This window comes from Notolabrus celidotus, chromosome 20, assembly GCF_009762535.1.
Source record: "Notolabrus celidotus isolate fNotCel1 chromosome 20, fNotCel1.pri, whole genome shotgun sequence".
Classification (NCBI taxonomy): domain Eukaryota; kingdom Metazoa; phylum Chordata; class Actinopteri; order Labriformes; family Labridae; genus Notolabrus; species Notolabrus celidotus.
In genome coordinates, this window is record NC_048291.1 from 8386642 (window position 1) to 8404453 (window position 17812).

General features: G+C 38.4%; 1 protein-coding gene across 2 annotated transcripts; it reads right to left on the reverse strand.

Annotated features, from left to right (window-relative positions):
- Positions 1-670: 670 nt before the first annotated feature.
- On the reverse strand, positions 671-11271 carry LOC117804610 (carbonic anhydrase-related protein 10-like). Of its 2 annotated transcripts, none has more exons than XM_034672923.1 (3): positions 11117-11271; positions 7204-7378; positions 671-3435 (listed from the first exon to the last, which is right to left on the reverse strand). In XM_034672923.1, exons 1-3 carry the CDS (start codon positions 11252-11254, stop codon positions 3413-3415), a joined length of 336 nt encoding a protein of 111 aa, XP_034528814.1. In that variant the 5' UTR covers positions 11255-11271; the 3' UTR covers positions 671-3412. The 2 variants fall into 2 exon arrangements, with proteins under 2 accessions (XP_034528814.1, XP_034528813.1); XM_034672922.1 differs by lacking the exon at positions 671-3435 and adding an exon at positions 5152-5515 and having other exon boundaries at positions 11117-11265.
- Positions 11272-17812: the final 6541 nt, after the last annotated feature.

Here is a 17812-nt window from a genome sequence, read left to right on the forward strand (position 1 = left end):
TTAAAATGTACTGCAAAAAGTGTTATTTTAAGAAAAACAAGTCCCAGAAAAAATTAGATTTGCAGGTGGTTTGCATATTTCATGCTGTTCTGGGGCACAATAATGAAACTGATCTAAAAGTGTTGCTTTTTTAATCAAATTCAAGTTTTCGTAATGATCTCAAACACCTCATCCCGGAGTCATTATGCTTCCACTGTAGTCAGCATCAACATCTGGTCTCCTGCTCCAAAAACGTCACATATAAGGACATATTGTCTTGGATTTTTACACATTTTTGAAAAACTTCCAGAGTTTTGCCCCTCTTCATTAATACAAGAAACAAAAAGGTTCTGTTTAATCTTTAAAACCTTTCTGGCTTCATTTCTTCTCCAGCTGAATAACAATTTAAAGCACATCAGAGTATTTATTTGCTTCAATAAGGTGGAGATTTTCTTTGTGATTAACATTGTATTGGTCAGTTACTCAAAGTGTACAACAAACTTTATTTCACACAACTCAAGGACATAATGGTAACTCTTGGTGGTGTAGCTTGTGTATTTTTCAGCTGAACATACTTACCTATTTTCTACAGTTTATAGGAAAAAAAAGGACATCAGCTCTACCTCCCTCATGAGAAACAAATCATTGTGATTCATGAACTCAATAAAAACATGAAGAATGGGATTTCTTTGAAACAACAGTAGTTTTAATCAAAAACATAATTTAAAATGGCTTACATCTTCTTTTTTTTTTTTTTTAAATAAGACCTTTGATTTATACTGTAGTACTTCACTGACATAAACTTCAGTTTCCTCTCACTTTACAGTTGCTAAATCCAACACACTTTTTCACCTTCAAGTGACTGTTGACCAAGCCTCCCTGCAGCTACGCCTGTCAGCAAAAGACATGCCTTCTTACTTTTGGAACTACATGAACACTTGATAAGTGTTAACGTTATGAAGCCAGAAAGCTTAACATGCTAGCATTGCAGCTTGGACTGCAACAGACAGACATTCTGTTTAATCTTTTTTTGTTACGCATTTCTGTTGTGCTCTTATATTTTGTGCACCGCCCTCCTAACTCGTTGACAAAGAGGGTCTCTTAATTGTTGCTCAATCAGGAAGATTGTCCGTACCAAAGCATGACCATTAAAGGTCTTTTGTGCAATAGCTCGTTAGAACCCATGATTTCGTTAGGCAGTGACCTCTAGTGGACTTAATGGTAATGCGGTTAAAAAAAGGCAGAAGTCAAGTGACGAGGTGTTAAGAGCGATTAAGTCGGTTTTGGGTAGAACACAAGATTTTCATTGGGCGACTTGTCTTGTATTAATACAAAATGGCATTGTGGAGTAATTATACGTTACATAAGTAACTTCACGAAAATACTTGAAATCATGTAGGTATGTCACTGAAGTATAGTTAGTGTCATTTAAGTTACGTACTAATATTCCTTTATGTTGTGTCATGGATACCTCATTTTGATCATCTGGAGATGTATCTAAGATCTCAGATATCAGTCCCATCAGTTGCTTCTCAACACTTGCACATTGCCACTGACATTATCGACAGTAACAATATCGACAATAATTTTATTTCCACCTCTGTATTTTCCACTTAAGTTATCGCCACTTAAGTTATCGCAAGTTATCGCCTCTTAATCACCAATAATGTTATTTCCAATGACATTATCGCTATGACTTTGTCAACCGTGACGTTATCGCCACTTATGTTATCCCCACTTACATTATCGCCTCTAACTTTGTCAACACTTACGTTATCGCCAGTGACATTGTCAACAGTGACATTATTGCCACTTATGTTATCGCCATTTACGTTATTGCCTCCAACGTTTCTGCCACTTAAGTTATCATGACTTGCGTATTACTATTTATGTAATCGCTGCTTACATTAACGTCACTTAAGTTGTCAACACTGACGTTATCGGCAATGACATTGTCAACAGTGACATTATCGCTACCTATATTAGCGGCACTTACGTTAGCACCACTTAACCTATCGCTTTTTACGGTATCGCCACTTTCATCATCGCCACTGATATATTTCTAGTCATAATTAATTTCCTCACCTTACGCATCACACTTACCCATTGTCACTCACTTTTTGTGGTTCACGAATCACAATTTATGCATTGAGATCTTGTCATGTACCCAACCTCCTGATGTTACTCACCTTACCATACATATTTCACGTACGTGATATCATCCTTGTCATGTAATTGTCACTTGCATCAGTTAGGCCTACGTATCGTCACTTCCGTTTTGTGCAATTCCTCATTTCCCATTTGTGACATCACTTACCGAACCCATGAATGAAACCACTGTGACTATTTCAAAACTCTCACAACATATTCAATTCATAAACATGTTGCTCTGAAGACAAGTTGCCTGCTTTAGTGAGGGGCAGTAATTTAGAAATGCTGTTGTAGTAGAGTTTTGGAACATCCGTCCTTTGTAGTCCAAAGGGTTGGAGGACTTGTTGACGTGTACACTACTTTCTAAACTGGACTTCTCTGAAGTCTACAGTGCTGCTGTGCATGTTATTGTTACTGAGTATGATTAGAATAGGGAAGGGTTAAGTTAAAGGTCACTGAGGTTATCTGCTCGGTAAAATCTAGGGCAAACAGTTATGATTGAACGTCTCTGTCAGGCTTTGTTGGAGATGGGAGGTCTGCCCTTTATACTGCCATGTTACAGCAGGGATCTGCTCCATCTGTCACAATGTTTTAATAAAACTCCTTGAAGATAAGTGAACTATTGTAAAATCATGCAAAATGATTGACCTATCCCCTTACAACCTCCAGTGACTCCATCTGCTTAGGTCTGCAGAGTTTCAGTCTCTGTCTCAGTCTCTCCTCCTGCAGCCATGAAACCTGAAATCCGCACATTTCATATTCTGTTTGAAAATTACCTTCTTTAGTTATTATTTGATATGAGAACCTGCAGGTTTTTATGTCCCTTATCTTGCCAGAGCTGAGTGTTGCCAGGGGTTTAGGCTATCCATGGAAATGATATAACTCTTTCAGCCGGTGGTCGATCGTGTTCCTCTGAAGTCTTAATGCAACACTAGTACCTCTGAAAACCAGCCTTAGAAAACGAGTCTGTCCATGTCCCGACTTTTTTTGAGTTAACACAACAGATAAAAACACAGGACAGTGCAGACATCAGAGTCCTTATAGTCTAATTCACACTCTAGACCCAAAGTCTTGTCCATGCTGGCCCACAAGTTCAAATCATAGATGTGTAGGAGGAAAGCACAGCAGACCGTTTGGAGTCTGGTCAGTAGAGTTTGGCTGAGAGCACTTTAGTGAATCTGTCCGTTCAGTTCAAGTGTTCAGCTGAGCTTGGTTTGGCACTGGGAAACAGACATGAATGAATACGGCCTCTCCTCCTGCAGCACTGTTATCTTTTTATCTTCTACTTCAGGAGCCACTGATTCACTGAGGAAAAGGAGCGGAGGAAGAAGGACGAAAAAAGAGAAGAAGGAAAGGAGATAATTAGTAGAGAAAGGATAAGAAGCAATGTGGAGTGAAACAGAACAAAGGTTTGCCCCAGGTATCACAAGTTGTGCAGAAACAGTGTGTGTGCATGAGAATCGCTACTAATAAGCGACAAAGGTAAAGGAGAAAAGGGATGAATTTGTGTCCCAGTTTCACTATGTTTACTGAATCAATGCAGGTTCTGAGCTTTTACTGTGTTCACAGAGGAAACCATGGCGGAAAATAACAGCTTTTCTTCTTCATGAATTGCAGTTTGAGGGTTTTATTTTCATATAAACTGCAAGGTACGCATATTTCAATACTTACTAACCAATAAAAGGGAATGTCATTTATTAAGTTCTGTTTGTACAATACGTCTCGATTCTTACGGAGACATTCTCAGTAAGCCCTTCACAAAAGTCTGTCTTTATCCCATTTAATCTGATAGCAATCTATGTTTTCTCATTCAGCTTGTGAACATCTTATTTGTTGGATGGATGTCTGGATATGTGCTCTTCACCTGCATTGGTGAAGAGTAAGCCAAACTAGCTACTAGCAAGATTAAGATGAATTGCCAATCATAAGAAAAACTGCTTCTTGGATTTGTTTTGGGTCAAGGAGAGACATGTTGCAAACACAGATGTTGTGTAAAACATGAAGAACAGCAGATAGACATGTAAACTGTTAGTTATATTTATATTAGCTCTTAAATGTTTGTCTACTGATCATTCTTTTTTCACAATGTTAAAAAATGCAATTGCACATTGCATACGTTTCTAAGATTGTGCGCATAGTTTGTTGCACAAACCATGTAGAACTAAGGGGCGCTGTTTGTGAAAACTGAAAACACCATAAAATATTCTCCAGATTTAGCTCTAAAAAGTCTCAAAAATGTAGTGTGAATTTTTAAAAGTCACTTTTTTTTATCACATTCAGAGGTATATTTTTGATCATTTTCACACTGAATTTTGTTGTGACAAGAATGTTTAAGTTAAAATCACAGTTAAATCAAAATGCTAAATAGAAATATAAATTTTAAATCTTGAATCTACATGTTAATTATAAATATATATGTTAAGTGTTTAACTAAATGTTGATTGTTAAATCTAAATGTTAAATGTTGCTCTGCGATCCTAAATGTTGACCTTATATGCAAATTCACACTGCTGCTCAGCCAAAGTACCAAAATAAAGTCTTCATAAAGTGATACAGACTTAGATATATCAACTTAGCTGGTCCGTACCATGACTGGGTCAGTCTCTGAGTGTTGTGAAATATCTTAATGGCCTTCTAACATTTTCTGCTAAATCAGTGCACATTATGGACAGTGGGCAGTCCGACTGAAAGACAATGGTTGGGATATCTGTATCGTTATATGAATCTTTTATTTTGGTACTTCTGCTAGGCGGCAGTGTGAATTTGAATATAAGGTAAATATTTAGGGTAGCAGAGCATCATTTAACATTTCTGTTCAACATTCAACATTTGGATTTAACATTTAAAATTTACATTTATATTTAGCATTTGGATTTAACTGTGATTTCAAATTAAATATATTTGCCACAACAAAAATAGAGTGAAAAGGATCACAAATATTGCTCTAAATGTGAGTAAAAAAAGAGAGTTTTTAAAATTCACTCTACATTTATATAATGTTTTGGAGTTAAAGTGGAAAATGGCGCCCCAAATAAAACAAACTTTTGAAGATTTAATCAAGGACGGGTTAGAAATGAATTATTTTTAATGATGGTTTCAGCTTCCAACAGTGCTTGTATATGAGTGTCAAGACAAAATCCTTGACTCAAGAGATGCTGAAATGAAATGCATAGTAAAAAAAACATCAACAAAAAAACCAGAAAGAAATGATTTTATCGATCTTGCTGGTTTTAACGGCTACTAGGCAGGAATCCAGCTAAAAAGGACGATCACTAATTGGGCCACAGACTCTGCTGCTAACTACAGGCATACAAAGAGAAAGACTGGAGGGAGGAAATCGGAAATCCAGTGTGGAAAGCATTGGGCTGGGAAGAAAAAGAAGAACCTGAAAAAGAACAAAGTTTAAATTAAAAGTGATTGACACAGAGAAGAAGACAGAGGTAATGAGAGATGCATTTTTCCTCTTATCCTCTCATCTCTGCTCTCCCATCAGGACTCTGAGTGGTCAGACCACCTGAGACTCCTCTGTACCTGCGCGGGTGCCTCTGAACTTTGGCCTGGCATCACCTTTAGGATTTATACCGGTGTTATTTCAGCTCTCTGGCCTGCAGTTTCATCAACTCCCCTGATCTTTGGAGAAAGATTCAGCAGTCGAACTGCAAACATGACTCCGGATGAGTTTGTGTCAGTGTTTGCAGAGTTCACAATTCACAAAGACTATATTAACCTGAGGCACACTGTGTAGCTGCATTCTATAATGTCTTTGTTATGTTGCCTTCGTGCCCAATAAAAAAATGCAATGCTGTGCAAGTCCTTGCACACTTATGAGCAAACTGCCAAGTGGGATCACCCTGCTTGAGCACTATATCCAACATTTGCAAAAACTAACTCTGTCTGAATAAGATTTCAGGCATCACCTGAAAAAACGTGCATCTGCAACCTCTGCTCTCTGTGTTACCTCTCTTAGCTTGACTCTATCATTGCCCTCTCTGCTCTTTGACCCTTAACCACAAGGGGAGCTCAGCATCCTAACAAACCTTCATCAGAGAGAAACAAAGCTCGCTGGGCTCGACCGGATCGATAACAGGAGATATTTGGAGAGCAGCGAGGACTCCCACTCCCTCTGCATAACTCTTTTAAGTTTGTTGTGTGCTTTCTCCTGAACACAAACTAGCTCACCTACCTATACTGCACAAACAGACAATACACGCACACGCACACGCACACGCGCACACACACACACACACACACACACACACACACACACACACACACACACACACACACACACACACACACACACACACACACAGATCTATACATTTTCTTTCATACATATCTCACCCTTCTCCTTCTCCCTGGAGATCTCCCTCTCTGTTTCATTTTCTATTTTCATATTCTGGAGACTCTGCTGACACGGGGCCAAGCTCAGTCAACCTTTCCTCCTCGCTCCATGATCAGCCGGATCTCTAACTTCTCCTCCTTTCTATCTCTATCTCAGACTTTTAAGGGTTAAACATTGATATGGTTCTCCGCTGCTGCTGCTGCTGCTGCTGCTGAGAATCTAAACACAAATACATCCATCACAGAGCGAAGCTGCTGCTGCGCTTTGAGCTCGTTAAATCAAAGATTTGAGGAGCGGCACTGTGCACTACACACTGGGATAATTTGTCATCACATTACTTTATCTTGTTACTAATTATCACCTTAATTTGACTGTTTTCACTTCTTCTAAATGAATGAGCTCTCTCCTGTCATGGATTGATCACAGAGGTTGCCTCATTTTCTCTATTTTACATCACTGCAGATATTTTGAAGGCTTTACACTCTGCATTAGTAGATATTAGCTACCAGCAGTTACAGCAGTTTGATGTCAAATCCAGTACTTTGAAATCCTTTGTGTTACTTTAGCTGACTCGTTTAAACACTGCTTCTAAAAAGCATCAAGCCCCTTTGAAATCTTTAATAGGATGGCAATTGATTTAACTAAAAACAACTGATGATTCATTTGATTCAGAGAAGAATATTATATGCTATGCTTTCTTTCTGCATGGGGTAACAACTTCCTTGTACCTCTGTACTGTGGGCGGAGGGCGCGGTTGTTGGGGCAGTCTCGGCCCTGCTTGCTGAAGTTGATGTTGGTTCGGATGCAGCGCTGCAGGAGCGGCTGGGTGGGCCGGGTGTTGTCACTCATGCTCAGAAAGATCTTGTAGGGCTCATTCTGGCTGAGGAGACGCAGGGAGTGCATCTGTGGAGTAGTGCAGAGTCAAATGTATACAGAGTCAGTGCAAAAAAGCAAACATAGAACTGTACCACCAAGGTTTATCTTGAGATTCCTCATAAGTCCTGAGAATTGATCAAAGTGACTCAAGGTTGTTTGCTTGCTTCTTCTTGCAGACAGACCTGACAAAGCATGAATTCAGACTTTTTACAAAGTCGATTTTCCAGCGTCCTTTGAACCCATAGATTTCAATAACAGGACGGCAATATAAATATTTTCTACAGGGGTAGGGGGCACTTAGATGTAGTAGCAAGATTGTAACTGAATAAGGGATGTACACAATTAATCGATTATCAATTAATTGATTGTTAAGAAATTACTCAAAACATACATTTTTGTTTTAAATTTTCCATCAGGTGGAACAAACATCATGTGGTCTCATATTTCGTTAAGCTATCAGGGAGTTGTTTTAAGTTTAAAGCATGTTGCAATGTGAATCAGCTGTTAAAGGTGTTGCGCTTAGTGGAGACGCTCAGGTGGGGGCTGCAGCTGAGTGACAGGTCTCCACGTGGGCTTTTTAAAGAGGATCATGCGCAACTGCTGCCAACAACGACACGGAGACGAAGGTTGACAACTTTAAACAAGACATTTTAACCTTTGGATACAAATCCAACAGACTGTTGGGAATTGCTAGTATGCTATGCAACCAGCAACATCAGAGCCGTCTGGGCTTTTCTGCAGCTGGACTGACACCTGATCGAATACACATGTTTATTTTTCTCAATAGGAACGAGTAGGCAGAAAACTGGACACTGTGAGTCTGAAGTACTTTTCTGTTAGTATTATGAGCCTTCACATTATAATACTATGTCCACGGAGAATATTTTTATGAGCCAGATTTGGCATTGCTAGTGCTTTAAAGAAATTCTGGTTCTGGAAAGTTGATCCAGACACATTTCATGGATAAGGAGAGAAAACTAACTGAGCTGTGTACAGATGATACAGGCTTTAAAGTATTACATGAACATGTAAAGATGTTCTCCCTGACACCTGGAAACCCACTTTGAGGTTTAAAAACCGTAGATTTCACTTTGACAAATGATAACTTTATCATATCACCGGGGTCTGAGTAGAAGGAAGAAGTAAAGAAAAGGGGGGGAAGAAGGCATGGATAAGAAAAGGGTAGAGTGACACTGATGACAGAGCTGATGGAACAGAAATCCAAGAGTGTTTAAAGAGAAACAGCCACAAAAGAGGGAGGGAAGAAGAAAGAGCGAGATCAGAGAGGACTGACGGGCAGGTGAGAACAAAGGATGGGTGAGTGAGCGTAAATAAAGAGGGAGTAAATGGCAGATGGTGTGTGGGAGTTGATTACATTGATGCATGCAGGTGAGAGCTGCGCTGGATTGTAAATGCGTTGCACTTTGATGCTGAGCCTCCTGATTTCAGGTGGATCTCATCGGTGCAGCTGCTCTTCACTGACACAGAGAGGCTTTCTAGTTCGAGTTCAGCTCCAACACGATGTGCAGATTCACAGCTGTGTCACTCTGCCTGCGCTCACATCATGATACTTTTTACAACCACTTTTACTCCTTTCGTACAGGTTAAATAACGGAGAGGGAGGATTTTATTTTGCGCCATGAGACTACAGAGAGGATGCTATTTAACATTTTGTGTGCTTTGTGTATGTGCAGTGCATCGCTGTTACACCACAGCCTCTTTCATCCAAACCACTTAGGGAAAAGTAGATGCTTTCACTTACTGGTTATGAAGCTGTAATTTGCAATTCAAAGCTGTTTGCGCTCTGTGCGTGCAAGGATATTACAAATTACATTTCTGCCCCAGTCAACAGAATGTGTGTTGTTTTTCCCACAACACATTTACTCATCCTACACCCTTGTTTCTGTTCTTTTCTCACTGTACACACCTCATCTTAGTCGTTAATTAGTTGATCTGAGGGCATTTGGTTCCACTGTTATGCTGACGATACACTGTTTTACTTGACCTTAGATTCTGCATCTTGCAAGAAGTCCATCCCTCAGAGCTTTGCCATTGAGGTTCACCACTGCATGCTGTGGTGCTATTTGCTGGACTTGGTGTCATTTCTGTGTGTCACTAAACCATATTAATATATATTTTTAAATATGGAAATGGTGTCATCAATCAAACAAATAAAATCTGACATTTGTATCAGGTTTTGCAAAATAAATACCAAAAACATACTGAACCCCCCCAAAACAATTCAACAAATAGAACATGAACATAATATCTTTAACTTATTTCCTTTGGAAGTAGTTAATTGTATTATTAGCAGTGAGCAAAGATGTCCTTATGGTTCAGTTAGTACATTTTTATTCTAGTTCAATTTTTGTCATTTCTTGAAGTGTCTTTAAGTGCTTCATATCCCTTAAGTATGTGTAAACTAAAGATTATGTAGCATATTTATCTCATGCTGTAGCTATTAGGGATACTCTGATGTGATTGATTACCTAGTCTTAGGGTAAGAAAATGCTCAGAAAACAGTCAAAATGTAACACATTTTCTTGAAGAAGGAGTGTGACTAATGTTAGTAGAGCTAGCACCACCAACCTTCAGTCCTTCTTGCAGGTTTTTATCAACATGCATGTGTTGGTTACATATTGATCTGGTCGAGTGGTTGTATGCAAGTTTAACATGGACGCAGCTTTATCTCTTTTATTTACTGTTTGTTAAACTCTGTTTTTTTTCAATGTTGAAGGTGACCTTGAGTGTCAAGAAAGGTGCCTATAAATAATATGCATCATTATTATTATTATTATCTCCATTTTTCTAGATCAAAATGCTGACTAACTGCACAGTGCTTTGAGATGTCATCTATCATCTGTGTTTGTTCACATCAGGTAGTAGAGCATTATAACATTATAGAAGTACACTTTAACCGGAGCTGGCAGGGGGCTGCACTACATCTTAGACACAACACATGGCTGGCATTTCAGGCCTACAATAATACAAATATTAATAATTTGTTTAGCTGACTTGTATTGCTAGTGCTAACTAGAGAGGGTGACGATGTTCAGCTATTTTACTTCATTTTACACCAAACTAAATAAGACCTAATAAATTCATCAAAAAATAAACAAAATAATGACGCTAAAGAGTGAAAGTCAGAGCACTCAGTTACCAAAACAAAGAAGACTCTGGCTAAAGTTGTATTTGAGATTGAACTAAGCACGCTCATGCAAAGATAATCCCACCAGTCGTGAGTTGGGGCTGATAAATTGTTAAACTATAGTATACTACACATAAAGTGATGCAAAAGAAAATCAATGAACATTCAGTGTACTGGTCCAAAAACAGGATCCGTAGCTTGGAAGGCTGTAACTAATACAGATTTTTTTTTTGGAATGATTTAAAAAGGATCATGTAAAAAAACAAAAAAAAACAAATGAATTGGTTTTTAAAATACCACAAGGATTTGGTTATTTTGCTGCAATTGAAAGGCAGGAAACCTTGGAATTTTTCTTTTTAAACCACAATGTGAACATCAAGTGAAACACAAGTTACCAATAGTTACCAATCCTTTTTGGTACAACTACAAAGAAACATCAACGAAATTGAATCTTTTCTTTCTTTAGAAATCTGAGAATAACAAATATTTCCTTTACTCCTTTATTTGTAACTGAGCGTTCACAAGCTCCAATTGGATGAAATAGCAGGAACCAAATGACAGACCTCAAGCATCCGTTTTTACTTTTAAAATGTCTGACTGTCTTAAAGCTCTCATACCTGCATCTGTGTCACGTAGATAGGCTTGTTGATGAGAATCCAGGTCGACGTCTCGTAGCAGGGAGGGATGGTAATGGAGCCCTCGTAGGTGATGTAGCGAGTGGTGTCTGGATAAAGGTCGGCTATGTTCAGGCCCATTAATAAAAACGCGTCATCTTCGGAGAGAGAGGAAGAAGAAGAAGAAAGAGAAATCAGAAAGTGTTAAAGTGATGCAGTGTTCAAACGAAACAGAAACAGAGGAAAGAAGGGAAGATATTACTTTTGTGTATTTGTGTGGTTTAAGTAAGAAGACTGCATCGAGGTATGAATTTATAATGTTTGGACCAATAGTGAGGAGGATTGGCCTGAAGCAAGTATGTTGTAGCAGAACAGAGTGTCTGTTTCTCACTTAATCAACCGTTCAATTCCCAGGTTAAGACTTGCATCCATATTAAAGTAGTTGTGTGTTTCCTCAGACCATTCATACTAAAAAGTAATTGTAGTGTTGTCCCGAGAGACAACATTTTATAATAGTCCGTGTGTTTGTATATGTGCAGCTTTGCTATGTTTAGCCTCACTAACAGGAGAGATATCTCTAGAGGAGGAATATCCTCAAAGAAGAGATTTGAAAACAGAAGTTGGCAATGTAGCACTGCTGAATGGATTCTTACTGCAAGAAAACACATCAGAAGACTTAAGCTTAGACCAAAGTTCCCATTTCCCGGAGTGAACTGTGAACCAAGGGTTAGCCAAAAGTTAGCCAAACGACCTTTCTTGAGCTCAAAAGTTTGTGCAAAGTTCTTCACATTCTGGTCTGTCATTGGGTTGGTTTTCCACTTCTTCTTCTTCTTCTTCTTCTTCTTCTTCTTCTTCTTCTTCTTCTTCTTCTTCTTCTTCTTCTTCAAATTTTCAACTGTACACTGATATGAACAGCGCAACTCCATCTTCTCCTAGAGTAAAAGTGAAGCCAAAATACTGCTGCGTCAGGTGCTTACATGAGGATGAGGAATGTTGAAGTTTAGGCAGGATGAGCATTTCAAGCCAAAACACTATTTGATAATTGTCGTGGAATTTTCATAGTCTTATATATATGTATCTAAGAATGTTTAACTATTGTATTCTTTCAGTCTAAATGTCATGTTTAGAGTAACTTGTTTCCTATGTCATCTGTGACGGGCGAGATCGTGTCAGGGTAGTAGTCAAGGTCTCTCCCCCTGCTCCTGTCTTTATCTATGTGTTATGGCCGACTTACTGTCTCCAGAACTAGAGCACAGGTCTTCTTCCCACTTGTTGTGTTCCTATTGTCCAAACATGGTTATCTAACTTTAGTGTCGTCTTCAGAGGGAATAAATACCATGCCAAGGGTTTTGTCTGTCAGAACTGACTTGGCATTGCACTGCACTCTCCTGCCTGTGTACTGTTATGTTATTTCTCCTTGGCCAAGTTCTACATAAACTATTTCAACGTAAGCCGTCAGAGTCTCCTGAGTCTTCTGTGTCCAGTGTCCAGTTTGTTGCTGAATTCCATCACAAATTGGCGTCACGAACAGCATCTTAACGACAAAGACTGGTAAGTGCAAACTTTTATTTGCTTTACCATGTCTGAGTCTGACAAGATCTAAAAGAAACTGTAATTGGGATTTAGAATTCTAAACTTGACACATAGTGACAGTAGTGAATTGGTAATTGCTGTATATAGATATATATATATTTTTTTTAAAGTTAAGGCGTTATGGAATAAAATGGAGTCTACAAATTTTTAGATGTTGGGCACCCTGCGGGGGTAGTCAAGAGGTCTGTGCCAGCTTCGGGCTGCGACTCGACACAGAAAATATTCAATCTGTGAGTCTTAACCCTTGGGAAAAGTTCTGAGGTGAATCGAATGATTAGAGGGTTCATCTCGCTAAGACAAGACCAGTTGTGATTCTGTGTTCGGCGGGACAATAAGACTCTGCAAAGTTACGGACTTCAGAGCAAAAAAAGGGGGTTGAATTTTGGTATAAATCCCTCCTATTTAAATAAATAATAAGTCCCAACACTACTTACTTATGTGCATTAAGTTACATAAGTCAACCAAGAGAGAGAGAAAGTAGATCGAGCATAACCGGCCACATAAAAGTACAGCAACTGAAAACAAAATGAAATGATTAAAATTTCCTTGACTTCAGAAGAGACTCTGAATGCAGTTGAAGTGTTTATTAAATGTTTAGTGTTTGCTCTGCGTTTTTGCTGGTTTGTGTTGATATTGTGTTATATGTTCATTGTTTATTGCAAAATGTTTAATCATCAGTCCACAACAGCTAATAGACCCCAACATGATAAAGATAAGAATAAACACACGCATGCTAATGATAAATGTGCATGACTTTCTGTTAAAACCACCTAAAATACTATATTGAATTCACATACAATTGACTTGACAACATAGTAGGATCCATCATTCCTCACAGACACGCCTGAGGGCATTGTGAGAAGAGCAGTGAGTGGTCACTTTCTCACCACTCCTAGGTAAATGGATAAAACAAAGATGGCCACATCTCGGGTCATTTGAGTCAAAGAAGATTGAGTTAGCTACATAGGTTAGCTACTGCTAATGTTAAACACTAAAAGGTGATCCAGAGTGGGATTACAGGAACATGTGTAGATGTGTGAAAGTGTGGTCTGACGTGGCCTGTAAGAGGTGTGGAGAGAATGGTGAAGAGAGGCGTTGGTGAATGGTTGTTGGATGAGTTGAAGACTTTCCTTAATGACAATTCTGAGTTGATATCTATACACAGCGCTGATTATATACTTTTGCATGCAGTAGCCATAATCATGAAAAGTTATAAAGTAAGAGTAGAGAGGTATGCACTCGCTGAAGCCTCACATATGCTGCTGAATGGCCAATGTGTGAGAGCATTTTCAAGTTTCCAGATTCACCAGACGGGCAGTGGCCCATGACCATACCTATGAATGAGTGGTTGAATCACAAAGCTGAGAAGTATGTAAGAACATGCACACGTAATTGTAGTCATTTTCCTAAAGTAAGACTTTCTTAGTCGGTTCATCTTCAAACATAGTGATACATAAATAAATTGCTGATACATGTAAAAAATTTGGGTAACACTTTATATTAAGGTACACATATTAACCATTAACTAGGTGCTTACTAATATGCATATAAGTAGCATACTAGCCCTTTATTAGTAGTAATTAAGCACATATTAACCCCTTATTCTACATAGCCTTATTCTACCTCTATTACGCCATGAATTAAGATTTTTCCTGTTATTAGCTCCTTATTAATACTTATTGACTGTAAATTAATGCATTGTTGTTTCTGAATAAAGATGTGAATAACCAGTGGGTTATTGAGGCCTTGTAAAGGGGCAGTTCCACAAGAACAGTAATTCTTCCTTTATTACTCTGAATTAGTATAGTCTATTCTTGTGGAATGCAATGCAAAACTACAAGTGGTAATATTACCCTAATAACTATAAATTAATTATTTATTAACTCAAAACATTTTCCCTATTCTAAAGTGGAGTCTTGTTCATTTTTAATTCACAAGTAGTTTGATCCTTATTAACACTAATTTGTTCCCTATTCTAAAGTGGAGTCTTGTTCATTTTTAATTCACAAGTAGTTTGATCCTTATTAACACTAATTTGTTCCCTATTCTAAAGTTGCAGACTCTTCACATTTAGTTACATTATTATAGCATACAACTAGCAGTTATAAGACAGACAGTTAGTACAAGTACAAGAACATTTATTGTAAACTGTAAACAGTCAAGCCATACATTCAGCTCAACAAAAATAAATACAAAGACTCAGGTCAATGCAAATGACTCTTTCATGTTCAAGGACAACATAATTATGTCCGCATGAGTCCAAATTGAAGCCAGTGGCCAGCCCAGTCAAACAACCAAACAACTGACAGGTCTAGTTTGACATTTCAAAACAATATTCAAAATGGCATTTACAATAGAACAGTGTTTACTATATTTGTACAACCACAACTACTAAATGCAAAGACTCAGGTCAATGCAAAACATACAGTAATCAGCAGACAACAGTTCAAAAAGACAGTAAGGCTACTGTAAATGTAATCACATGTAAACAGATGCCTGAGTCCAAATTGAAGACCAGTTAAACAACAAACAACTGGCAGAATTAACTTTACATTTCCTAAACGTTTTTAAACCAAACCTTTTCTTTAACTGCTTTTAAACAACTCGTTTTAAAAGTGTTAAAACTGGTAAAAGCATGTCCAATCCTTTTAATACTTGATTAGCAAAGGGAGGAGTTTTCCCTTGGATTTCATATCCTCGATTATGATTCGCTTTTCTGGGGTGATGTTACGTGCGCATTTCCTGGCAAAGGCCAGGAGTGTCTCCGTAGTAGGGTCGAATTTCAAGGATGCAAATTTTTCGGGGTGCACATATTTCAATTCTGCAATCGGCGCTGTCATCTTGATGGTGCCTCTATCCACATCATTGATGCGGAAAGCTTCAGTCATCGTTCGGACCCGTGAAAAAGTTTTCAGAACTTTATCGTACCGCTGGATGACCTCTGCTGGCCCCTTGACTGATCCAAAAGAAATAAAACAAAAAACAGCATGAGGGATTTAGACAGTCCATGGCTAATGCAGCTAAAGTTGCATTGATGACATTAGTCTATCTATCAAGCATACTGTTTTTTTTTTTTCATGGCAGCTAATCGGTCACTGGGCAGGAAGTTCAAGTTAACACAATCTCACCTCTATGAGATCGCCCAGGGTGAGCCCGAGTTGCAGATGTGGGTGTGAGTGACCTAGTGCGATGACGCTTGGAATGTTTGGCTGTCTTGAAGTGACATCACTGTCGGACGACATACTAATATTTGGGGAAGATGGGGGGTGGTCATCTTCCATGTCATTGGGGCTCATGTCATCTTCCAAAGTAAAGGCTTTTTGTTGAGCTTTCATAGAGAATAGGACAGAAGAAACATTATTCAGCTTGTGTTGAGACATGAGGTCACAATATTCCTCATATAACTCAATTGTGTAACAAAATTGTAAAGTTCTCCAAAATTACTCACTTGTTTTCTTCTCCCCCCCCTGGATTTGGGCACGCAAAAAATCTCGCTCTTCTTCAAGGTCCTTGATCATCCTTTCCTGCCAGAGAATCTTTTCTTCCAGAAACTCCACTTTGGAGACTGATCCTTGATAAACATTAGAAGTACAATACAGGCATCACTTCAGTGTAATGTTTTTTCTGAATATAACCAATAAAACACCAGAAAATATGACGCCATTACCTGATCCGAGGCTGCTACAGCTGGGTGCCTGACTTTCATTACCTTCAGAACCTACAGTAGAAGCACAACATATTATTGTAGGTTCACAATGTTTATATTACATTAAGATAGCTTGTCAAGTAGGTTCTACACAGAACAAACAGACCATGACCTACCTGACTTATGCAGCTCATCGCTAGTCCTCTCTTTTGAGTTAGTCATCAACTCATCTTTGGGGAGAGCTGTCTTCTTCTTTGCCTTGGGCTACATTAAAAAGACAGTTTGAGAAATTTAGGCTAACGTACAAAGTTTAAATTAGATTCATTTACCTAAATACTAATAATTAAGATACCAAATGTATTTCCTTTAGCTCAGGGTAGTTTCAATGTCCTGTTTGATGTAAATGATTATAAACTTCATTTATTCATATGTGGCAGATTTCATTGATTTTACAGTATGCCTCACATAAGGGCTTTGCTAACATCAATATATAACGTACTGTGTAAGACATTTTAATGTCACTAGAGTTCTATTTGCAAGATAATACTGTCCACACTGGATAGCCAGTGTGGACTACCAGTCCCCCCCCCCCCTACTCTAGCATATTTGTAATAATGTGTCTAGTATAACATTTATTGAAAGAAGCATCAATATAAGAACAAACATTTCACTTTTCTTTCAATAATTTGCTGTGCAAATAACATTTTTTCTTTAGCAACACAACCTCAGTATGGCTTCCTGGGAAAGCACTTTTCAAATAAAATAGTAAATGTGAAATTATCTTGTTAATCTTTATACAAATAGCTTTGAGATATTCAACATTCATATCTTTATCCATTTTCAGTTCCTGTATATAATTCAGTCAGATTTCCTTAACTGGCTGAATATATTATGACTGTCTCAATAGTCTATATTAATCAGTTTTTTAAATTACAACTATGATGGCTAATTACACTTTGAAAATAACATGAACTAAAGTTGGAGATGACCTAATCTTACTTTCAACGTCCCTAAATCCACGTTTGTAATCTGTCAGTCAACCTGTCCTCCTGCTGACTGGTCTCTGTCTCTGTCTCTGTCTCTGTCTCTCTCACACACACGCGCGCGCGCACACACACACACACACACACACACATATACATACATACAAACATACACGCACGCACATGTAACCCCCTGTCCCCTAGTTGTCGCGCTGAATCGGGGATTGTACCTGTGGTCATATTTATCCGTGGCCGTGACAACGACCCCCCCCCCCGGGGTCCCGCCACAACCTGCCTAAAGTAGGCTGGAAACACTGAACTTTATCTCCGACTACTTCAGCAAATAAAATACCTAGCAGGGATTGGTACAGCATTTTTTGCTAGCTAACACCTTTGTAGAGGATTTTGAACATAACGCAGAAGCTTAACAGATAACTTACCATTTTCAAAGCACAAGGAAATATCCAAACTGATCCA

Bases quoted from the DNA above. Each gene is read 5' to 3' on its own strand.
- LOC117804610 (XM_034672922.1), bottom strand. From the start codon at position 11,254: ATGGGCCTGAACATAGCCGACCTTTATCCAGACACCACTCGCTACATC. The intron at 7,379-11,116 runs GTATGAGAGCTT...ACTACTCCACAG, and splicing joins TCTACGTGACACAGATGCAG to ATGCACTCCCTGCGTCTCCT. The intron at 5,516-7,203 runs GTACAAGGAAGT...GTTCTTTTTCAG, and splicing joins CCTCCGCCCACAGTACAGAG to GTTCTTCTTTTTCTTCCCAG.